At 39.9% G+C, this 18168-nt stretch overlaps 1 protein-coding gene across 3 annotated transcripts in view; it reads right to left on the reverse strand.

Moving 5' to 3' along the window:
* The window catches only part of RIMBP2 (RIMS binding protein 2), a 524709-nt gene that overhangs the window by 192228 nt on the left and 314313 nt on the right, over positions 1–18168 (reverse strand). For all 3 annotated transcript variants that reach the window (XM_069756050.1, XM_069756049.1, XM_069756051.1), the window contains exons 7-12: positions 14621–14641; positions 11345–11549; positions 8136–8287; positions 7952–8028; positions 5512–5621; positions 1428–2240 (exon numbers count right to left, since the gene is read on the reverse strand). In XM_069756050.1, coding sequence (XP_069612151.1) covers positions 1428–2240; positions 5512–5621; positions 7952–8028; positions 8136–8287; positions 11345–11549; positions 14621–14641 — 1378 coding nt within the window. The remainder of the gene's footprint in view (positions 1–1427; positions 2241–5511; positions 5622–7951; positions 8029–8135; positions 8288–11344; positions 11550–14620; positions 14642–18168) is intronic.

The raw sequence follows: 18168 nt of genomic DNA on the forward strand, positions 1-18168 counted from the left end.
CAGGGACAGCTAAAGCAACATTACATTGGGAGTACCTCATTAATTTCTTATATTTATTTGCATAGACCTGTAGAGGGATGACATGGAAGGAATTGGACAATGTCATTACTTAGCGAATAGTGAAGCCTTAACAGCTTGAGCATCTTTAGTATGCATTGATCAGCCACTACATTAAAACCATTGACAGTTGAAGTGAAAAACATTGCTTTTCTTGTGACAGTGGCACCTGTCAAGCAGTGAGATACATGAGGTAGTAATTGAAAAGTCAGTTAACCTGATAATGTCCAAGTGCTGTAAATTTATGGGAGTTGGTTCTGGACTTTAATCCCTTGTCATTGTAAATATATGGCATGGGATTAAAGCTGCAATCTAGCAGTAGCAGCCTGGTCCCCGACTGTCAGACTCACCCATGGACCCTGGGGAGAAGAGAGAAGCGGTTTATTACCACGTTTGTCTAATATTTTGCCAGCTACAAAGTGCTCAATGAATGCTTTGTAGTGAATAGAAGCCTCTGCAGTGTCAGTGCTTCTATAGGGCATGGAAATCGCCAGGGGGCTTTTGTTCTAGTGTTGCCCTGGGCCCCCGAGGGTTTCCACGATTCTTATAAGGGCTAAGAGAACTATGCGACTGCTGCAATCAATCACTAAGGCATAATCACGGCATCATGGACACACATGACCACCACAATGAGAGCGCTGTAGCCAATCGTTACATTAGTGATCAGTCATTGTGGCCAGTCATTGGCTGCAGCAGTCACATGCCCATCCTGTCCAGTTTTTAGCATGTTTTCTATGCTGTGTTTTTTTGTCTCCTTTTGTAAGTTCAGCTTTTAAATAAAGCTCCTTTGCTTTGAATACTTCAAGTTACTTAGCTTTGCTAAAAAAATTATTGATGAAGTCAAGTGCAGATTACATTATTATTATTTATTTATATAGCACCATTAATTCCATGGTGCTGTACATGAGAAAAGGGTTACATACAGGGTTAATAGATATCGTTAACAGTAAACAAATTTACAATGACAGTCTGGTACAGAGGGGAGTTTTTCGTGTGCTTCCGCTGTGGAAACATGCTAAAAATACACGTGATTTTACCTGCTGATGTTACTCATTTTATTCAAGTCTATAGGAAAAATCCACAAATACAATGCACATCTACTACAAGAGAAATTTTGGTTTGCAAATATGAAAAGTGCATCAAAGCTCAGTTATACAAAGAATAAAAAAGGCACAGTGGGCATCAGATTTCTATAACTCCCACCCACTTTGCTGGACCTTGAAGAAACTGCATTTTTTTTGCACAGTGAAAATAAGCAACGTCAAAAATGCACCAAATGCTCATCGTAAGAACTTAACCTTAAGGTTTCACAATTCCTCATTGGGGCTGTACAAAAAAGTGTCACCTTGCATAAGTATATAATCACTGACCTGAAGGTTGAGTAGAAAACTCTGCATAGGCTTCCTTCCTCTCTCTCTGTTCCAAAGGAAGCTGCCATGGCATTTGGTGGGGCTTTGCGAGAAGTTTCACTTTGTACATTGTATTGGGTTTTATGTTGATAAAGTGATACTTGTAACAGGCAGCCTTAACAATGTCAAATTCCTCATCATTCAAGAATATGACGTGGCTATAATTGCTGTTGCTTGGTAGCCAGGTAAGATCTGCAGACATTGGAGTGATATTGTCCACTTTGAGATGTGAAGGAGCTACAATAACATCCTTCCCAACCAGCAAAGTGCACTTGAGCTCATCAGAGTTGCCCCGATCTGTGACGGTCTGGATTGATATGCGGTATGTAATTGTGGCAAGATCCAGTTTTTCAAGTAGACATTTGGTTCTGCTTCCAAAGCTCAAAGTAGCACGGACATCTTTTCCCACCAACACATTATAGCTGTGAATTGTACCCCAGCCCAGTGGCACTAGTGGTGGCTCCCAGCCCACAATAACACTTTTGGCGAGTTGTTTGATAAGGGTTATTTTCCGAGGATAAGGCACAATGTCTTCTCCAATCTCATCAATGTTCACATCCATGGTCCCTGTGCCATTGTTCAGCACACTGGACTCTATATGGATTGGTGGGGTGATCTCTAGCTTGTGTTCTCCTTGAAAAAGCGGAGCTGAGTGATTGAGAAAATTTTCTTCCTGTTCACTGGCCAATGTGCTGGAGACATGAAATTCTTCATTTTGAACAAAATCCACAAAATTTGATGGTACTAGTCCCCTCTGGCCATCCAGCAATTCTCCTGTGTTACAAATACATACAGTTATAAAGGAATGCATTCTAATATTTCTTTTAGGGTTATGCTATAATGCATATATATATATATACATATATATATATATATATATATATATATATATATATATATATATTAATGTAGCACAGAGGTAATGGCATCTAGTAACTTTATGAGCTTGTGTTCATCAGAGAGTTTACAATACAATCTATGAATACAATTCCGCAGTATCAATACTTTCATTTTACAGCTCCGGTCCTCATCCAGACTTCACGGCTGACAAGGAGGTTTACGTGTGGAGTCTATGAAACGTTATTCTTGGGTTCATAGACTTACATTGGAAATGCAATGCAGCCCCATACAGTGCAAGAGGGCAAAGTTGAAAAGTGGTAACAAGGGCCAGAAGAGGACTGGACCGGTGCTGGAAACTGGGGAAGATGACCAGTAAGTATGGTAATTCAATATACACTAAAATGGATACATAAGTAGAAGACATAAGGGGAAAAATGCTGGGACATGTTGTTTAAGCCAAAATTAATTGAATTAATATTGTTCCCCATTACAATGATACACCAAAAAATTACAACTAGAAAGATGAATTGACTTTGGCAGCTACATACATCACACTACATATTCATTCTGAAGTCACCTATATAATTATGCCGTTATCTAATTTGCTGTCCAAATAAAAAAATGAACACATTAAAAAACACAGCAGAATTAAAGTTGTCAGGCAGAATGCTTAAAGGGGCTATCCAGGTCTTTTATTATTTTTGTGTATGGGGCTAAGAACTAACGGGCAGGTATTGCTAACAAGCCTGTTCTGCATGGTGATTAACTCTTCCGGCTCAGCTGGCGATTCCTCTGCTTCATTTCACCTTTCCTCAACAGAGCAGCTCTTTCTCTTCTGGTCTGCTCTGCTTAAGGGATGTCACCACTAATGCCATGCTAATTATCAGCCTGCTTTTTGCAGTTAGGTAGCGGGTAGCCAACTGTCAATTGGCATGACACTAGCAGAGATGCCAAGTCAACAGGGCAGAGCGGAAAAGAAGATGCTCCTCTGGTGACGTGACAACACTGGAAACAAGGAATCACTCACAGAATGTTAGGTCTTAGCCTCATACGGAAAAATAATAATAAAAGTCACAGCTAACCCCTGTAATTATAATGTGTCCCTGACAATAGAAATACCTTTCCACCTGATAAATCACAGTCACATTGTCCTCTATGTCTCCTGCTCTGCACTGATCTATATGGGATCTAAGGGCTATACTTTCTCCTTGTGGAGAGTGATAAGTTGGCATATGGAGACTTGTGGTCTATGCAAATCTCCCCTGATTCAACTTCCTACCGAAGACATGCTGCCTTTTAAAGGGTCCGATATTAACTTTTAGGATTGCTATCTCGATCAGGTGGCCAGGGTTCCTGTAGTTTTCCTCTCTAAAGAGGCTACTTATTGATCTATATGGACACTATAAAGTTGTGTGGTATGAAAACCACGTATGGAGATTATATTTTGGCCTTGTAAAACAGTGTATTTATTTTGTATTATACACATTGTTTCTTTTGGTTTCTATTCTCTCAATGATGCCCAAATGTAAAAAAAATGCATTATTTCTATAGTGCTTTCCATGAATACAGATTTACCTGTCTGTACCTATTTTTAAATTTGGCCAAGGACTTCAAAATTCCATACAACGTAACAAAATGCTAGAATGTGCTTAACAGGTTGGAATCTACATCATAGGCACTGGGTGGCCATGCTTGGACATGTAGGGTCCGATATATCAAAGTCTCAATGTCCGTCCATCTAATTCATTACTAGATCTAGTACACGAAATCTTAGTCAAGTCCCTGACTGGAGTAAGATTTGGGGCGATGGAGATGTAGCAAAGCTAAGTTTTCTGCTCTTTGTATAACTCTCCCCAAGTGAGGGGAACAAGCTGGTACTCAATGGTGGGGAGTTACATAGATTAGCCCGACTGCTCTGCACCTGAGCTGTAGTCCTGTAGTGATAATGTCCTGCAGGTAACACAGACCTCTGTTGAAACTACAACATACAACCTAATAAGTTCCATATCCCTGGAATGAGGTTCTCGTGCACTATATTATGCTGTTCTTAGATTAAATAGCAAAAATGTTAAAGAGTCCTTATAAAGGTTTAATCCAGTCATATGACATTGAGTAGCTATCCATCTAGATCACATTTCCCAAATCTGTTTGCAGAATGTTGAGAGGAGGATACAGGTGCTAACTAGTGATGAGCGAGTGTATTCGTTACTTGAGTTTTCCGAACATGCTCGGGTGATCTCCGAGTATCTTGGGCATTCTCGTAGATTTTATTTGTGTTCCCGCAGCTGCATGATTTGCGGCTGCTAGACAGCCTGAATACATGTGGAGATTCCCTAACAAACAGGCAATCCCTGCTTGTACTCAGGTTGTCTAACAGCCGCAAACCATGCAGCTGCAGGGTCACAAACATAATCTCTGAGCACGCCCAAGATACTCGGAGAACAGCCGAGCATGCTCGGAAAACTCGAGTAACGAGCACACTCGCTAATCACAATGCTGACCCTTTCACTGCCAACATCAGTACTCCAAATGAGTACATTCTTAAGAAAAGCAGAGGTTTGGAAGCAATTTTCTTTACAGAAATTAAGACATATCCCTTAATAATAAGACTTGGAAAGCTTCATAACTTTTCATATTGGACAACATTATTTTTAAAACAGTGAAAGTATATTTGCTCTTTAAAAAAGCAATACTTTATTTTTTTTATTCTCTAAACCTGTGTAACTATTACCTTGGTGTTTGTTAGTATACTCAGTGATCGCCATCCTCTCCGATTTCCAGCAGCGCTCCAGTCTTCTGAGTCAAGTGATGGATCATCCGACTCATCAGCTCCGACTAGGGTTTATGTGTGAGCCGGAAGCGCCGTTTACATTGTAAACCTTTGGAGCATTAGAGCGAGACTCCATAGGCTTACATTATAAGGTTCCCTTCACACATCCTTTTTTTATGTCCATCTGCGGTCCCTTTTTTACAGACTGCAAATACAAACACCTCGCACACCCATTGTAGAACGCAGTGTGATCCGGAGAGTTGGAATCACTGTCCTGTGACACAGAAGAGGACCAGAGTGTTCCTGGGAACCAGGGAAGATAGCGATCGGTGAGTATATACACTGCACTACACTAACAACTATACAGATTTTGGGGAATAAAAACAAACAGGAGTGCTTCTTTAAGCATGCAGTTACATTGAAAGACTGATATACCTTCATAGAACCCATCCTCATCCATATCTCCATAAACATAGAGGTATTTTCCTGAAACCAGTGGAAGTTCTGCCTCTGGGTTTTCATTTGGTCCATCAAAGGGGTTATAACTGGAAGAACATGAAAGAGAGAAAGAGATGGGATTACCAAGAAAACTCTAGGAAAAGGAGAAAACACAATGGGACATACTTATCAATATTGTCAGAGTTTTAGAAGCATAAACTGAGACAAGACACGTACTAAAATGTGCCAGTCAATCATAGTGGCTAATTCTGATAAGATTGGCGCATATTTGTATTATCTAGTCTAAATTTACATCACATATTAGCTGGCTTAGTATGTGGCAGAGATTTGTGTGCAAATTTTGGGGCATTTTTTTGTGTAAGGCTACTTTCACACTAGCGTCGTACTCGGCCCGTCGCAGTGCGTCAGGCATTTTTCCAACGCATCCGCTGCCCCATTGTGAGTTGTGGGGAGGTGGGGGCGGAGTTCCGACCGCGCATGCGCCGTCAGAAATGGCGGACACGACGCTCAAAAAAACATTGCAAGCAACGTTTTTTTGTTCGGACGGTCCGCCACAACACGATGCAACCGTCGCACGACGGTTGCGACGTGTGGCAATGCGCCGCTAATGTTAGTCTATGGGGAAAAAACGCATCCTGCAGACAACTTTGCAGGATGCGTCTTTTCTCCAAAACGACGCATTGCGACGTATCCCAAATGACGCTAGTGTGAAAGTAGCCTAACACAGTGTGGCACAACAAGCAATGCCCACTTCCAGCAAGCCAAATCCCTTTTCAGCAAAGCCATGCCACTTGTTGGGCGATGAACAAAAAATGCCTAAACCACATAATAAATAAAATCATGAAAGACAGTTCAAATTAACGTGTACATTATCAAAAAAATGAGATTAGTTACGAAAATTAAACTCATGAAATACAAACAAAAAGACTCATGTAATGAAACATCTGAACACTCTTGTAGTATAGGTCATATTGTTCTTCAGATTTTTTTTAAACTGTCAGAATTCATTATGTTACAATTCGCTCTCAGTGCAACCCAGGTGAATAGACTTCATGCTTGGCGGGATTCTCCAGAATACATCTCCAAAAATTACATTTTTCTTCACATGAATAATATTAGTAATTGTGTTATTATTAGTAGTAGTATTATTATGTAGTAAGATTTGATTATTATTCTACATTCCTAAACATTGAAATTACAACACCAAGAAGAAAAGTTGTGTAATTATTGAAACCACAGTGTCGAGAGATAAAATTTTCTAACACGCTTAATGCACTTAAGCACGTAAATCATCAAGATCCGCTGTAGGCAGATCCCTTTGCAATTGCTGACCAATGACGAAGAGGATAACCCTTCATTTCAGCTTCCATTGCCATCTTGCTCTGTAGCATGATAGCCTTTGGGAGAAGTGGCATGAGGTCAATGGCACACCTGTAAGTGGACATCTGCTCGGAAGCCCAATGTTGTGCAAATGTCTTTTGGTGGATTGTGTAGACATTATGTGACGCATTAGGTTTGGCATGTAACATCTATTTTTACTTTCCCAACAGAAAAGATCAGTTGTGGAACCAGTGGTAAGGCCTTTTCTCCAAAGTATCTCAAGAGCTGTTTTTCAACATGACAATGCCAGTAAGCATGTTGAGCAGTCTGCAATGTCTAAATATTTAGGACATAGCATTTCAGGGTAAAACGTACTTGCAATTGCACAGCCAATGTCTAATTCCGGCTTCCCGATTGTCAGACAGTATGAATCTGATGCTAGGGTCCTTTTATATGCCATTGTCAGTCTCTGGAATCAGCATTTAAATGGTTTACTCTCAGTTGGGCGTATTTTAAGGTCCATTGTTTCTCCCGCAAATTGATTGTAGGGTGTCAATGGATTGCTACGCTATGCTAAAAATACTTTGAAAAGCCGCCCGGACACTAGGTGCCTCAGTTGGCTAGTCAGCTGTGATTGCTGGCTCAATTCTTTTGACCAACAGGTTAAAGGAATAAACAGGAAGAGACCTGTCAATCACCAGGAGCAATGGGACACATTGGACTACTCAGCTCATGCACATAATATTTGGCCAACTTTTAAAAGTATGTTTACTCTGAAACGCCGCAGCATTTCCATTGCTGCAATTGTACAGCACATTTCTGATTCTTACTACGCGTGGTTCAGGCAGCATGAATCTGATGACAGGTTTCTTTTAAGTGGTACCTTAGATCACTGCTCGTAGAAGCAGGCGCTGGCTGTTTCACACAGCCAGCACCTGCCGCGCATAATAAAGTCTCAGCTCTGGAGCCAGTTCTATACATCCACACCAATTCATAAGGTCTTCATGAAAATACATTGTACAAACACTGTATATATATATATATGTATTGTGTTGTTGATATAATTTCATGCTGTAAGTGGCAAATAGATCCTTACCTATAGCGTGCAATACAAAGGTGGACTTTCCCAGAGTATCTTTGCTTTGAGGTATTCGTATTCTGTTCATTATCCATCTGAAATATATACATTCAAGCATTTCTGTAATGTCTCTTATGTAGACGATAAAAAGAAATCACTGCTCATTCGTAATTAATATCTGTGACCAATAGAGCAGACTCACGTCAGAGTCAAACCTGTGCCTTGGGCTGCCAGACCGGGGTCTTGAGAGAAAAGTGGGTTTAACAGACAGTTGTTCTGGCTTGTCCCCTGTAAGTTGCAGTGGGCGGATAAACTCAGAAATCAGGGAACTGCGACCGGCGGGACTTTCATAACCTGCATAAAAAATAGTATTTCAGCACATAATGAACAGTATTTTTTAAAGTAAGATTAGATCAAATAACATATTACATATCATCTGTCACTGTCACAGCTATAACATAGTTTGCGAATTCCATGGATTATTGTATAATCAGTTTATTCAGTATAATACTATCACTTTTTAAGCAAATTTCCACAATTAGAATCTTTTGGACAATCATAAGCAACTAGCAATTATCTTGGATGGCATTAATATAAAACCTCTTATTGAGCATTGTTTCACAAAATAAATTCTCAATATTTCATGTTCTCAACTACTCATATCACGATCAGAAACTGGAGCCACCAATCTCAAGAATCATCAGTTAACTGTATACAAGATGTTATGGAGAGATATAAGCTTTCATGGTTTTCTAATTCCCGTAGTTTTCAGGTGAACGAACAGTTAGCAACAATGAGATCCATTGCTTTTCCATATCTGTACAGCTTATCATCAGCGAGGAACACAAAGCCATAGGAATGTAGAATCAATTGGTAGAGAGAGAAGGGCAGGCAGATTCATCCATTTCTTTAATTAAAGTATATTAGGGAATTGTAAAACCAAATTATTAATATTTGCTGGCGAGTGCAGTATCAAAGCAGTTATAAACTTTAAAAGGTATCACACTGGCCAAGATTTTCACAACCTGTACTAGGTCACTGCCACACCTATCAAGTTGGGAAAGAGCACATTTTGGACTAGCGACATGACCATGCAACTGGTCAAAACTGTCAATTTCAGAAGCACCCAAGGCAACCAAGAAGGCAGGAATCACAAAGATTCATCTTGAAAGAACTCCATTAACTAGTTGCAAATTAATCTAAATTAGTACATGGAAAGGCAAAAAAAAGGTTATAAGCTCCTTCTGATAATGGGAAGAAGGTCACAGGACAATTAGTTAAATGTGCTTCTGAGTCTCAAGCAAATACTGAAGATGAGGAGGACTTAGAAGATGAAGGGTATGTGATCTTCTTAATGTGACGGTACCTTTAGGGTTTGAACCTATTCCAAATTAACTACTTTCATCTTACAATGTGCCAGCACCATACAAGGTTGGCAGGAGAGAAAACATACAAGCCAATGTGACAAAGATTAAATGCGTCAAAGAAGTCTAAGTGAGGTTCAGAAACCAGTAGTACTGAGAACCTCATAATGCAGACAGCTGAAGGCTAATAGCGTTAGGATGTCTGGCATGAATCTTTAAACTATGTAAGATATGTTTGATTATAAATGTAGGACAATTTCATGGATATGATGTACCAGAAAATAAAATACAGTATTAAAGAGGAGCTGTCTGTCTGCACTCCTGACATGTCTGTTTTAGCAAATATTTGCATTTTTCATGAAATAATAATTTGGGAGCTTCATTTCTTAGAACTCTACATTATGTATTTTCTTTGTGTTCCTCCTGTAAATGTATAAATAGACAAATGGGTGTTACCGGTTTGTAACAGACAAAAACCCCAATAGTCCAACTACATAAAAAAAAAAATTAACTTTATTATTATCCATATTGAAGAGCATACAGCATGATGGCAAACAAGATTAAAGGCATATATTTAGACCTGTGCTCTGCATTCAACACAGATGAACACTCTTTCCTTCTACAGATCCTCTCTCTTGGCATTGACAATTAATGTCTCCTATTCCCATACTACCTTCTCATCCCGCCTTCAATCTGTTGGTGCCTCTCAAGCCTGAGACACCTACATATCTCCATCTATACCTTTTGCCTGAGATAACTCAATGTCTATGGCTACCATCTATATACTGATGACATTCAAATTTACTTGTCTGGCAGAGATGTCATCTTTTCTGCTATCCAGAACTGCAGATTGTCTATCAGTCATATAATCTTTTGTCTCATCAAGCTTTCTCAGTGTGGAGAAAACAGAGCTCACTATCTTTCTTCCGTCTCACTCATCCCCGCTACCTGATCTATCTGTCTACCAATCATAATAAATGACATCATGCTTTACCCTGTATTGCGTCAGATGCCTGCGTGTAATCTTAGACTCTGCCCTCTCTTTCACCCCACACATCCAAGCCATTACCACTTGCTGATGCCTCCAATTCAAAAATATTTCCATAATTCACCCTTTTCTCAAACCTGGGTCCACTAAAATATTAGTGAATGCCTTCATTATCTCCTCTATGGCGTTCTAATTAACATTGTTGCACCACACCAGGCTATCCATAACTCCACTACCTGATTAAACCTGATCTCCTTGCTACTCCTCCACCTCTATCTGTTGGCAATCCTTTCAGTGGCTTCCAATTTCCCAGCAAATCCAGTTTTAACCTGCTAACAAGGCTGTCCATGATCTGTATCTTCTAAACATCACCAAACTAATCTCCCTATACTTTCCTATACCTAATTTCCAGTCCCCCCCAAATCTCCTCTCCACTACTCATACGTTCCTCACAAAATTGTCTCACAGATTATTTTTAAGCATCCTCCATCCTCTGGAATTCTGTGCTTCAACAAGTTCGATTGCCTCATACATTTGTGACTTTCAGACACAACCTGAAAACTCATCTCTTCAGGAAAGCCAACAGCCTGCAATAACCAGGCTGCCATCTCACTGCTACTGGAGCTGTTCCACCCCCTCAATCTAAGGTCTCCTTTCTTATTATGCTGTAAATTGCCGACATGTGCGTGCAGGGTCCTCTTCCCATCTTTACTAGTCTTACAATTTGTTCAATTTATTTCTGTATATAAGAAATATGTAACAATCATGGAATTAATGGAGCTTTAAAGATAAATCATACATTTATCATCTAATCTATTAGTAAGGTGCCAGATCTTCTGTACATTCAGATTTCTAAAATGTAATTCTGACACTGCCTAAATGGGTCCCAGTGTATATACAGTAACTGGCTCTTAGCCTACTTATATGCAGTACTTTTACCACAATTTGGGCGTTGAGAATTTTTGCTTGTAATTTAAAACTTCAACTAATTTTTATGCAAATTAAACATTTACCCCGAATAAAGGCTCATTTTCATCCTATTTTTTTCCTCTGACTTACCTTTGCCAATAGTAGTTGCTATTCCATTCATTAATTGTGCGAAAGCTTTATTTGGGGAGCCTGGTACATCAGAATTACAAACTGCGTTGCCACTCAACAAGTCAATTTTTCCAGCTTGTTGGCGGAACTTTTCCAGCTCCCGAGAAAGGAGATTGAACTGTTCACTTTGCGTTCGGCATTTCTCCTCCAACTCTCGAACCTTAGCCTACAAAAATATACAGCTCTGTGAACAAATTTTAAAAATTTCTCAATGTTTCGAGAAGACTCACTGAGCGGATTGTTGAGAAGTGTTACCTAAATTGCAGTAAATTAATAGTAAATACATTTTAACGGCTCACATCCAAAATGAATGTCTATTGCAAGACTAATGTCTTGGGAAAATACTGAATGGGGAGAATACTTGAAATTAAAGTTAAATCAAGTGGTGTGAATCTAGGTCATATCAATCTTTTTAAAGTAAGTTTCAAATTTAAAAATATGGAAAAGATTGATAAAGACTTTTGGTTGCTAAGTGCACATTTTAACAAATTTTCATTATTAACTGTTAGCATGTTATGGTAAATCTATTACCTAATTCATGATTTCTTGCTAATAAAAAATATAATGATTTATAATGATGAAACAAACGTTAAGTATACATAAATCATGTAAAAACTAGATCTAAAAATTGATATCATAAGGAAGGTGCTTGAGATTACAAAAGGGTTCGCATTTTTTCCAAAAACAGAGCCACTCCTGTCCATAGGTTGTGTCTGGAAATGCAGCTCACGTGCATTCATGGGAGCAATGTTGAGCTGCAATATTCCAGTAGATACCAGGAAAAAAAGGAGTAAAACAAGACCTGTAGAAGCTTTTTCTAATGTCAAGCACCACTGTAAAAGCCTATAGACAATGTGATACAATGGGATATAGACGGTTATCTAGAATACTATAGAATCTTGAAAAATAAGGTTTAACACAAAGAAAATCAAGATTAAAAAAGTAAAAGTTACACATGGCTAGACATTGAAGATTAACTCAATAAATACATCAAAACACCAAGGACCCTCAAATACAATCAACAGCTATTCTACATAGACATTCTGGACTCCTATGACCTCTAGATAATACTAGAAGGTGTTTGAATTCAGGTCACCACATCAGAAAATGCTAAGAAGAAATGGACCTAGAACCTATTATTGGTTATTCTATCCATAAATTAGGCATCAGGGCCAGCTGCAGTGGTATGTGGTCCCTTGAAATCATCCTTGGCCTCATTTCTATCAAGCATTTGACTTGAGAAGTGTAGTACATGATAACCTTGTGGATCTAACAAGAAAAGTGTTCTCTGTAGTACGGGTGTGCCAGGTGCCGACACTGGCCCTCATAGGCCTGGAATGTGTATTTGGACCTTATTATTTATATTCAAAATTATACAGCATGACTGTCTACCAGTAATGAAGTGTAATTCTCCTCCAGGAGGAAGAGAGCTGGATATTTAGCGCCAGTTATTAGAGGTAGGTTCCTTTCTAGTTAATGTCTGACTTTTTAACAATGATTGCCACATGACTCTTTCTTAAAACTAAAAGAGACCCATCTCCAAACAGCTGTTTCAGGGTTCCTGCCACAGATCAGTACAGAGCAGTATATGTAAAAGGCCTTGAGTGCAATGTCTCTTCTTTGAAGACCCAGCGCGGGTTCAGTCACAGCTCTGAGAAGACAGAGGGCGGCTGTAACCGAGCCGCCAACACTGACTGACAGCTGGCCCCAATGTAGAGCGACCGTCAGTCAGAGTTGGGGGTGCGGTGACAACCACTGCCAGCACTGCCCCGTGACTGAACCCAGAACACAGCTGTGGAAAATAAAGTTAACTTTCTCCCCACAGTGTTCAGCTAAGGGCAGGCAAGGGGCGGGTAAGTAACGCTATTAACCTACAAATTAACCCTATATCTGCAGGTTAATAACATTTTATGGTGACAGGTTCCCTTTAAAAGGTGAGAGATGACCTTGCTATGAGTAAAATATATATGAATAATATTGCATTATTGGCTCCTATTAGTTACACAGAACGCAGCACTTTTTGTAAGGAATCTGAATAGTAGAAGAATCAGCGGCCATCAGCATAAGTGGCACATTGGTCTGTTTGAAACTCCATATGTTATATGCTCGCTATGGATCAAATCTGTAATAGTGCCAGAAAGCTGTGCAGCCAAGCCCGCAGCAAGTATTACAGTAAATGCCATATATTGCACTGCGGGTATCACCTATGGCTAGGACAAGAGACGCGCATCAATTCTGTGACAACGCACTGTACTGAGCATGGTTTTCACTGCATGGTTCTTGTGATGCGACTTGCCACACATGGAGGCAACACTAGGTGATCTGAATTCAAGCAAATAATAACAGGAGTTGTTGAACCATTCTTACAACTTTTTTTTTTTAATAAAAGTTGATTTTTTGTATAAATGTAAAAACAGTGGAACACAATTAAAGCCAGAAGAGAATAAATATGAAAAAAAAAATGGAGATTGAAATAATGTGACCTACTCGGATACTGTAAGATTGGCTACATTTAGCCAAACAAAAGTAGTCATTCAGATCTGCACAGAAGGGTTCATTTGGGATGATACGTGTTTCTGCTCTGCACGTGTTGCAGTCCTGTTAAGGGCAGGAGCGATAACCAGTGGTTAAAGGTTACAACGAGCCGTGCTCCATCTCCAATGTATTGTAATAAACAGCCAACAAAATAATGCTCAGGGACTGAGACCTAAATAGTAAGCGTTGCCCTTTTGCAAATGTTAAAGTGGAGCGTTGACAGCGTGGTAAAGGCAAATAATCTCCACCTACAAACCATTACTAAGCAGGGTCTCAGCATCTGTTCAGCATCCATCCATGGCAGCATGCACATGTAACCAAGAAGTTGTGTCCTTCAGCTTTTTTATGATTAAAGACCATGCAAAACGCATGCTCAGTGTTGTGAAGAGCGATGACACAAACCTGTTATAATGGGTCAAGCTGGGAGACTGGGGTTAAGCACCAGTTATAGTACTACTGGTTCTGTAAGTTTATAGAAAAGAAGATAGTGCAGTTAGTGGAGAGCCATCAATGCCAGAATAACCAATATTGGCATAAAGGCACTTATTGAAACAATGCACATGGCGCAGGGAGTCAATTAGGCACATGATGTCCTCTCCTAGAGCCCATTCTGGCTGCATGCGTTATAAGAATGATTCAACAACAGGAGACATGCACAAGGGCAGATGAGGAGGCGTAGGTACAAATACACGTTTCAAATACCTGCATGCTGTCCAAAGTGTTCTGGGTGAAAGGCAAAAGCAATAGGTCCAGACAAAAACACAATATCAAACATAAAATACAAATCCAACATAAAATAGAACACAACTTGTTTAATACACAACAGTTTAAACAAAAAAGTCAACGGAAAAGTTATCACCTGGTAATGCATGCATGAAACACTGCAGTACAGAACGGCGCGGAGCCTGAGAACGCCAGCATGATGTCTTCTACATTGGGTTTATCATTTCTCGATTTCGTTACAACCTGATTCTACTTAATGGTCATGTGTTTTATAAAGTTAGGGCGACATCAAAGGTCCAAATGCTACATCAAAGTTAGGGCGACATCAAAGGTCCAAATGCAAATCGTTGGTAATATTGAGGAACTCTTACTAAAGAAGCATTTCTCTCAAAGTTTTTATCATCTTAACATATTGAAATCATCATATCACACAGCACTGTGTACTTACAATTGCTCATTTTACCCTTCTGCCCAGCTAATTCTTCTGTTTTCTATTAGGTCTATGACATCAAGTGATTAAAAACTTACTAGCTGAATCCTCAGGAAGTCTCTTTTCCATGCATCACTGTAAAGTCCCTGGAAGCTCAGCTCCACCATCTCATCAACTTCTGACCCAGCTGCCCTGCTCCTACCCCTGCTAGTGAGTAGAATTGTAGTTCTAATGATGACTTATACCGGGAAAAGAGACGTCCTGTTTCTACATAGAACTTAGAAGGATTCAGCTGGTCTATTTTTAATCACACGATGTCATGAACCTAATGGAAAAGAGATGAATTAACAAGGTAGAAGTACAAAATGAGCAATTGTAACTACGCAGTGCCATATAATATGATGATTGCCATATATTAAGAGGATAAAAAGTTTGATGGGAGGAGTGCTTCTTCAAATGCAGCAGGAAATTACATTCTTATTCGTATATTTCTTACAAAGTAATACTGAATTGCTATGGAGTATAAGGTACCGCTATCACAGTGTTTGGAAGTGAAGTCTAATTTCTTTAGATTAAAAGATATAACAACATTAAAAGGAAATGTCTAAAAACTAACATACAGCTTAAATGTTCTGTAACACTATAATTTTTACATTTACGCTCGTTTTCTCTCATGTTTTAAACATTAGGCATTGAATTGTGAAACAGTAATTTATGTTATTTGGAAGATTTATGGTAGGGATTTGATTGTTTATACAAACCAAAGGAGCACATTTATTAAACTGGTGTTTCATACGTCAGATTATTGGAATAAAATGCACCAACTCTTAATAAATGTGATGATTTTGTACATTTTGGACTGTCTCAAAGGGAGCCTGTCAGCAGGATTGTGCACAGTAACCTACAGAGAGTGTCAGGTCGGCAGCGTCTTGAGTTAATGATATTCGTTAATTCCTCAAAAAAATCAGTCTGAAAATGGCGCCGACCGCTCCTGCGCAGTGGCAGCTAATGGCGATCCAATAGCTGCTACTGTGCAGATACCAACGGCGCTATCTTGCTACAGAAAAAAAATTGCCCCCTCCAAGATGGGACTGGCAGCATCTGCGCAGAAGCAGCTATCGGATTGCTGACAGCTGCTACTGCGTAGGCACAGCCGGCGCCATTTTCAGACTGATTTTTATTTTTTTAGGAATTAATGTATACCATAAAAAAAAATAATTAAATACATATTATAAATGTGATCATGCTGCCGCAACTTGACAATGTAGGTCACTGAGCACAATCCTGCTGAAAGGTTCCATTAATGGTAGAAAATGAAATCCAAGCCTGCAATGAGTAATGGTTGTTAATCAGCTAAGGCTACTTTCACACTAGCGTTAACTGCAATCCATCACAATGCGTCGTTTTGCAGAAAATAACGCATCCTGCAAAAGTGCTTGCAGGATGCGTTTTTTCCCTATAGACTTGTATTGACGACGCATTGCGACAGATTGCCACACGTCGCATCCATCGTGCGACGGATGCGTCGTGCTTTGGCGGACCGTCGGGAGCAAAAAACGCTACATGTAACGTTTTTTGCTCCTGACGGACCGCTTTTTCCGACCGCGCATGCGCGGCCGGAACTCCGCCCCCACCTCCCCGCACCTCACAATGGGGCAGCGGATGCACCGGAGAAATGCATCCGCTGCCTCCGTTGTGCAGTGCATTAAACGCTAGCGTCGGAATCTCTGCCCGACGCATTGCGACGGGGAGATTCCGACGCTAGTGTGAAAGTAGCCTAAGAAAATAACTCTGGAGAAAAGTGATACAGGGTTTGATATCCTACTGCAGTCTGCTATGGACTGTACTACTTAGAGGCTTTGCAAGCCAAATACTTTAATGAGACTTTACTGCAAAAATGTTTTTTAATCAAAACGTGCAAAAATGTGCCCCAAGCTGTCCATAAATATTATTGAAGTTCCTCCCTTTATAATCAATGAGCTTTCTCATTGCTAAGATACACACATATGCTTCTCAACAGTGACATTTTGACATCAAGAATTAAAAGTTGTGGAATTATGGAAATGGCAGTACCAATATCAATAAATATTAATGATATGCAAATGATGAAAACATGGAATAAAAACTTTCAACACATCTCAATGTATTCAGTATCAAGAATGAGTTCCTTGCACGAGAAATACACACACGCACGCACGCACGCACGCGCACACACACACACACACACAGGACTTGGTATACTATCAGTGAGGTTATTAATGGTTGTCTGAGGAATGTTGCTGCACTGAATGCTGAATTGGGAGACAAGTCTGGAAAGCTGCAGACCTTGTAGCATGTTAATTAGTAGCGCGAGAAAAATGCTGCATTGTCGTGTTAAAAATCGGCTTCTGGAATACTTTGAGAAATGGCAGCACCACTGTTTCCATGATTGATCCATTCTTTACTCCAAGTGAAATTAGATGTCTCATATCAAGCCTAAACTGTAAAACAGTGTCTACATAAACCATCACAAGGCGTTTGCATGACATTGAGCTACAAGATAGACATTTAGCTACAGATGTTCCATTGACCATATTATTATTATTATTATACATTTTTATAGCGCCATTTATTCCATGGCGCTTTACATGTGAAAAAGGGGGCAAATATAGACAAATACATTAAACATGAGCAAAAAAACAAGGCACACATGAACATAAGGAGGGAGGACCCTGCCCACGAGGGCTCACAGTCTGCAGGGGATGGGTGAGAATACACTAGGAGAGGGTAGAGCTGGTTGTGTGGCGGTTCACTAGGTTGAGGATCACTGCAGCCTGTAGGCTTGTCAGAAAAGGTGAGTCTTCAGGTTCTTTTTGAAGGTTTCAATGGTAGGAGAGAGTCTGATGTGTTGGGGTAGAAAGTTCCACAGTATGGGGGAAGCACAGGAGAAGTCTTGGATGCGGTTGTGGGCAGAAGATATGAGAGGGGAGTAGAGAAGGAGATCTTGAGAGGATCGGAGGTTGCGTGTGGGTAAGTACCGGGAGACCATGTCACAGATGTATGGAGGAGACAGGTTGTGGATGGCTTTCTATGTCATTGTAAGGGTTTTGAACTGGAG

The sequence above is a fragment of the Ranitomeya imitator genome, chromosome 1 (assembly GCF_032444005.1).
Source record: "Ranitomeya imitator isolate aRanImi1 chromosome 1, aRanImi1.pri, whole genome shotgun sequence".
In the NCBI taxonomy this organism is placed as follows: domain Eukaryota; kingdom Metazoa; phylum Chordata; class Amphibia; order Anura; family Dendrobatidae; genus Ranitomeya; species Ranitomeya imitator.